General features: G+C 39.6%; 1 protein-coding gene across 1 annotated transcript; it reads right to left on the reverse strand.

Annotated features, from left to right (window-relative positions):
• Positions 1–4,959: 4,959 nt before the first annotated feature.
• LOC307061628 (large ribosomal subunit protein P1-like) lies at positions 4,960–5,262 on the reverse strand (the record flags this gene model as incomplete). Its single annotated transcript, XM_079716825.1, has 1 exon — positions 4,960–5,262. The coding sequence occupies one exon, from the start codon at positions 5,260–5,262 to the stop codon at positions 4,960–4,962; it is 303 nt and encodes a 100-aa protein (XP_079572951.1).
• Between the last annotated feature and the right edge of the window lie 615 nt (positions 5,263–5,877).

The raw sequence follows: 5,877 nt of genomic DNA on the forward strand, positions 1-5,877 counted from the left end.
GAATAAATTTATGAGATATTGTAAAATCTATTTTTCAAGAAACATGAATGATTAAAATACAAGAAAAATCTACTTAAGATGCTATACATCGGTCCTCATACAAATTACTTACAAATGACTGAAGTTTGCTGAGTAATGTCGATGCTCTAAGTGGGGCTGGGTCCAAGATGGTGGCAAACTGGAGACCTCCTGCCCCATCTTACAGAGTTGGATGGAGATCACTCAGCATCTGGGTTTGGGGCCCTGAAGGAATGCTGGTTCAGGAAACTGAAACCTGAAATGTGAAGCGTGTAAATATGAATTTTTATTTGAAATTCAGATTAAAAAATAAAATTAAAATAAAAACCCAAAGTGGGTCAAACTAAAGGTGTTTCCTGGGGTCAAGACTAGTTTGTGAAGCTACGCATTTGTGATTTCTGGTGAAGACTGAGTAGAACCTGGTCCCTCATGAGTTTTGCAGCCAGATATGTTTCCACAATCAACAACTCTCTAAAGTTGTCAATATCTTTACAAGTCATTAGCACTAGGTTTTTTTTTTTCCTCTTGTGATTGAACTATGCTGGGGAAGAAAGGGAAGAGAAGTTTGGCACCAGCTTTCTCGGAGCTGGACCAGTTTTCCTTCACAGGTGCATTATGCCATGGCATCAAAGCAGAAATCCTGCAGGGGATGGTGAGAAACTGGGGTCCTAACATTGGGGAATGAACTGAGTCCTACCTTAGAAAAATACCTGGAGAAAGTCCTGACTGCAGTCAGGTGGTTGGATTAAATGGCTCCTTAGTTCTCATTCCAGGCTGTGATTACATGGCTCTGAGCCATTTCTGGTGATATCTTTATTCTCTCTCATTATAAATATTGTCTCCTACCTTTAGAAAAGCTTTTCTTCTGCGTTCAAAAAAGAATTACTCTTTCTTCTCCCCAAAAGCCTCTAAAAGTGAATACAAAGAAACTTGCAACTCCTCCTAAATGGACAAGCCCGGCATGTTTTGTCTACGGATTTTTAAAATCATTGGATTGACTAACATTCCAGAATGATGCAAGTCTCCACCACTAAAGGTTTAACTCATACCTAAAATGTTGCCATTATTTGGGGTAATGACATATAATTAAGCCTGCCGACTATGTCTCATGCTTTTCTATCAGTGATTCATGGCTGTTGTCTAAAAGCAGCTGCATATCAGAGCTTTTTTTGTTAAAGCCCTTGTTTGAAATACCCAACCAACAGGGTTTTCTTGATTTAGCAGATTATGCAGGTAGTTCATGTGCTTTTGTAAAAACCTGAGCTGATGCCAGCTTCCACTTATATCCACTGCAACTTTTTTTTTTCTCTAGAGTTGCTTATGATGTTACCATAAAATATAAGTAATAAAAAGAAAAAGATAAGGTTGGTTTAACAGGAAACACATTCATTACTGTGTGTTTCACAATGCAACACTGTAGAAGAATTCAGGTTATGGGATCTAAGATCTCTCTCCCCCATGGATTTGTATCGTATCCTAACAGGTTCTCTCATGCTTCAGAAGAGGACAGATATGTAGAGTGACTTGCTGCAGAGGAGGTGATCTTCCTAGCACTTTTGTAACTGAAGATTCTAATAGCATGTGACAGTTTCTCCTCACATAAACAGCTAGAATAACAGATGTCTATTCCTTGGGTAGCAAGTCAACTCATCAGATTAGTAAACCAAAGCGAAATCCAGTGTCCTCTCCTTTCTGTGGCAGCAGCTGGGCTTCTAGAGAGGACAATAAACCAGAGGACTTGTTCCATAGAGAAAGGGTTTACTAGCTTCGATCCTTGGTGTTCAGTAAAAAGAAACGTAGATAGAGTTCAGGTAACACAGACACTTTTAAAAGAGTAACTTGACTCTTCACAATTTAATGTAGTGGCATAGAGTGGGAAAAAAAAAAAGGAAAATAATTTTGAGTTTTTCAAAAGGAATTATTATTCAACTTCCAAAAGTACTTTCTGACTGCTCAAAATATATCTCACAAAACACAGCTGCTTTTCAAAATTACTGTCAGGGGCAAGACAGAGGTGTTTGTTTTCCTAGATCTAGAGGTAGAAAGTAAAAAGGGAAAGAGTAGGAACTCACTTGGTTTTTCACTTGAGGGGAAAAAAAAAAAAGAGTTTGATCATGAAAGAGGGATCTGTTTTCCCTAGGCCCTTGATAATTTCTCTCAGCTTTGGCTTGATTTTTATAATGAATAGTTTAAACCCAAATTACAAGTTTAAATTAAGAGCTCTTAATCTAAAATCCTTTTATTCCTAGCAAGAAATAATTTCAGGGATTCATGTGCTGTTGAAATTACTAGCCATATATTTTATTAAGGTTAATCACAGCCACTATCAAAAGAGAGGTAATAATATATGTTTTTCTCTGCTAAGATCAGCTGGTGAAACTGTAGTTCTCACACGGTAGCAATATTCTTGCTAATTATCTAATCATCGGGACAAAGATGTACAGAACCAGGCAGGTTGAGACGGCTCCTGCTGCCGGAGGATTCCCAATCCAAGTAAGAGCTTTGTAGACAGTATGACCTGTTTATCATAAAATATGCTGAGTTATTCAAACTGCTGCCAGTTTTGAGAGCTAGTATTATTATTTCTCTGCTTGAGTAACTGCTTTTAATTGCAATGCACACAACATCATTCTCAAGGATGGGAAATGATATTGATGAGTCTTTTCCTATAATCCTTTCTTTCATTACCCTCTAGTTGCTTATATCAACATATTTATTACTGTCATTGAGTTAATCGTCACATTTCATGAACACTCAAGTATTATTTGCATAGATGAATAAAGCAATATACTACTAAATCAGATGGTATCATGTGAACACACTTATTCAGTGACATAAACTAACTCCTTTGTTTCTCATTGACCTCACTTTAGGTATGTATGGTTCACATTGCATCCTAATAGTGAATGGATTTCTGGACAGATCTCTGAATCTCTCATAGTCTTACTTTAGAGCTTTTTTTTTTGTCTCATGGGAACAAAACTTTGTTGGTGAAGTGATTCTCAAACAGTAGTTTCGTACGAATAGCCTGAGAAGTGTGTCAACATGCAGATTCCAAGGCCCCTATGCTGATTCAATAGATCTGTGTTGGGGCCCAGGAGCTGGTTATCTTCGCACACATCCCAGGTATTTCTGATACAGGTAGCTCACAGACAGTATCTTTTTTTTTTTTTTTTGCTGCACCATGCAGCTTGCAGGATCTTAGTTCCCCAACCAGAGATGGTACCTGTGCCCCCTGCAGTGGAAGCATGGGGTCTTAACCACTGGACCACCAGGGAAGTCCCTCGCAGACAATATATATATATATATATATTTTTTTTGGCGTTACGCGGGCCTCTCACTGTTGTGGCCTCTCCTGTTGTAGAGCACAGGCTCCAGATGCGCAGGCTCAGCGGCCATGGCTCACGGGCCCAGCCGCTCTGTGGCATGTGGGATCTTCCCGGACTGGGGCACGAACCGCGTCACCTGCATCGGCAGGCGGACTCTCAACTACTGCGCCACCAGGGAAGCCCCCCAGACAATATATTGATTAACCCTGAACTAGTGTCAGTCCTGGGTGAAGAATTATTGGGTTTATTTCTTTACTATTTGATTTCCTGGAACTTATTACACCATTTTATGCTTTGGCTTATTTTTTTCCCACAAGATAGAAATTAGGTGAAATTCCTGTCTCAGAGGAGTCTTCTGAATTTACTATTTGTGAAATGTTTAGAGGTCCTGAGTTTGAATAGGTTGTGAAAATTTTCCTAGTGCTGCAGATTCGCACTGTGGTCAGTATCTGTCTTGTGCCTGTGAAAACTTCAGTTTGATTGTCATTTATGGAAGATAGTTTAAGAGGATCCTCCTGTTAAAAGCAGCATGGTATCAGGAAGAACACTGGAATAGGAATTAGAGCATCTGGCTATGTTTCAATTGTGACTTTAGCTATAGCTAGTTTGTTTTTGCATTTAGAAATAGGGAAAATATAAATCTACTTTGACTAAAGGATCCTTGAAAATACCAAAGAAGATAACATACATACAAGTAATTTATAAACTCAAATTTGCTATATAGTTACAATAATGACACAAGAATACCGAACACAGGAAGAATCACCTTATTTAAGACTTTATTTAGGGAGCCTATACTTTTTAAGTTCTTGCTGAACAGAGAAAAGTCTTATAGGGAACATGTGGGAACTCTTGGTTTGGAAAAAGCTTCTCATAAACAATCAGAAAGTAATTGAATGTGTGGGAGATTGAGAAGTGTATTCCTCTGAGTATTTCCAGGAATAGACTCACATAATGTTTATATACTTAGTGGGAGAGTGTTATTGGGAAGCTGGACTGTGATATGTGATCATGACCTTCAGCTGGGAAAAACAAGAGGTAAGTTGAAGTCTATGACATTAAACTTTCCTTTCTCTTTCCTGGGCCTCAGGCACAATGTAACTCCAGCTTCTTCTTTTCATCTACCTGTGCTCTATAGCACAGGTTAGTTTACATGCCCCCCAAATTCACATGTTGAAGTCTAACCCTGAGTGTGATGGCATTAAGAGGTGGGGCTACTGGGAGGTGATTAGGTAATGAAGGTTGTGCCCTCATTAATGGGATAAGGGCCCGTAGACAAGATACCCTAGAGAGCTCCCTTCCCCTATTTCTGTCATGTGAGAACACAGCAATAACGCAGCTGTCTATGAACAAGGAGGCGAGTTCTCGCCAGACACTGAATCTATTGGTGACTGGGTCGTGGACTTCTCAGCCTCCAGAACTATGAGAAATAAATTTCTATTGTTTATAAGCCACCCAGTCTATGGTATTCTTTTCTCTTTTCTTTTTTTTTTTTTAAGGATTTGACACATTTTATTTGAATTTGTAGCAACATACCAAGTTGTTTTGCTGCATAAATATTTTGACTTCTTTCAATTCGTTTTTCTCTTTTCCAAAAGGTGGTTTTAAAACTTCACATTTCACATATGGATCTCTCCTTATCATTTTTAGCTGGGGCAGCAGTGGTGAAGGGGGCAGGACCTCTTGCTGGTGCAGCAACAGCCACTGGGGCAGGTCCACCAGTCCCGATATTGCAGATGAGGCTCCCGATGTTGACCTTGGCCAGAGCCTTTGCAAACAAGCCTGCCCAGAAAGGTTCAGCATTTATACCAGATGCTTTAATGAGGGCATTGATCTTATCCTCTGTGACTGTCACCTCATCGTCATGCAGGATGAGGGCCAAGTAGACGCAGGTGAGCTCGGAGACGGAGGCCATCGTGCGGGCGAGAGCTGGGCAAGGGCTGCTGGGCGTGGTGCTAGTCGCCAGATGAAGTGAGGGCCTCACCCCAAAGTGGCCTTACCTTCCTCGGAGGAACAGAGAGCCTTAGCGGCAGCTGAGGAAAGGATAGTCTGTGGTATTCTGTTACAGCAGTCAGAATAGACTAAGACAACCTCCTTGATAGTAATGCATGTTCCTTAGAAGAATGGCCTCTGGAACAGCAGGGAATTTGTATTTCACTGTGAGCTGCCAGTCATACCATAATTTTGACATATAGAACCTGTGGCAGAAGTATCAGTAACCATGACCGTCATTGTGCACACATGGAAACAGCATCTTTGGATAACTTCAAGTTATTCAAATAAGCCTTGAAAGTAGAGAGAAATTGATTGTAATAACCAGAAATATAAAACCTACTGAGTATAAAATTTCATTCCTAGAAAGAAGAAAAATAAAAATATGAGGGGTAAATCTTTATCAATTTTGCTTTTGCCTTCAAGAACTAAAACTTGTGGTACTTTGCACCATTATGATGATTTTACAGTCATCTAAAACATTTAAGTCTTTGCTTTCAGTGAAAAATTTGAATTGGTCTGTTGATCTACCTTTATT

This window comes from Hyperoodon ampullatus (genome assembly GCF_949752795.1).
Source record: "Hyperoodon ampullatus genome assembly, chromosome: 12".
NCBI lineage: Eukaryota > Metazoa > Chordata > Mammalia > Artiodactyla > Ziphiidae > Hyperoodon > Hyperoodon ampullatus.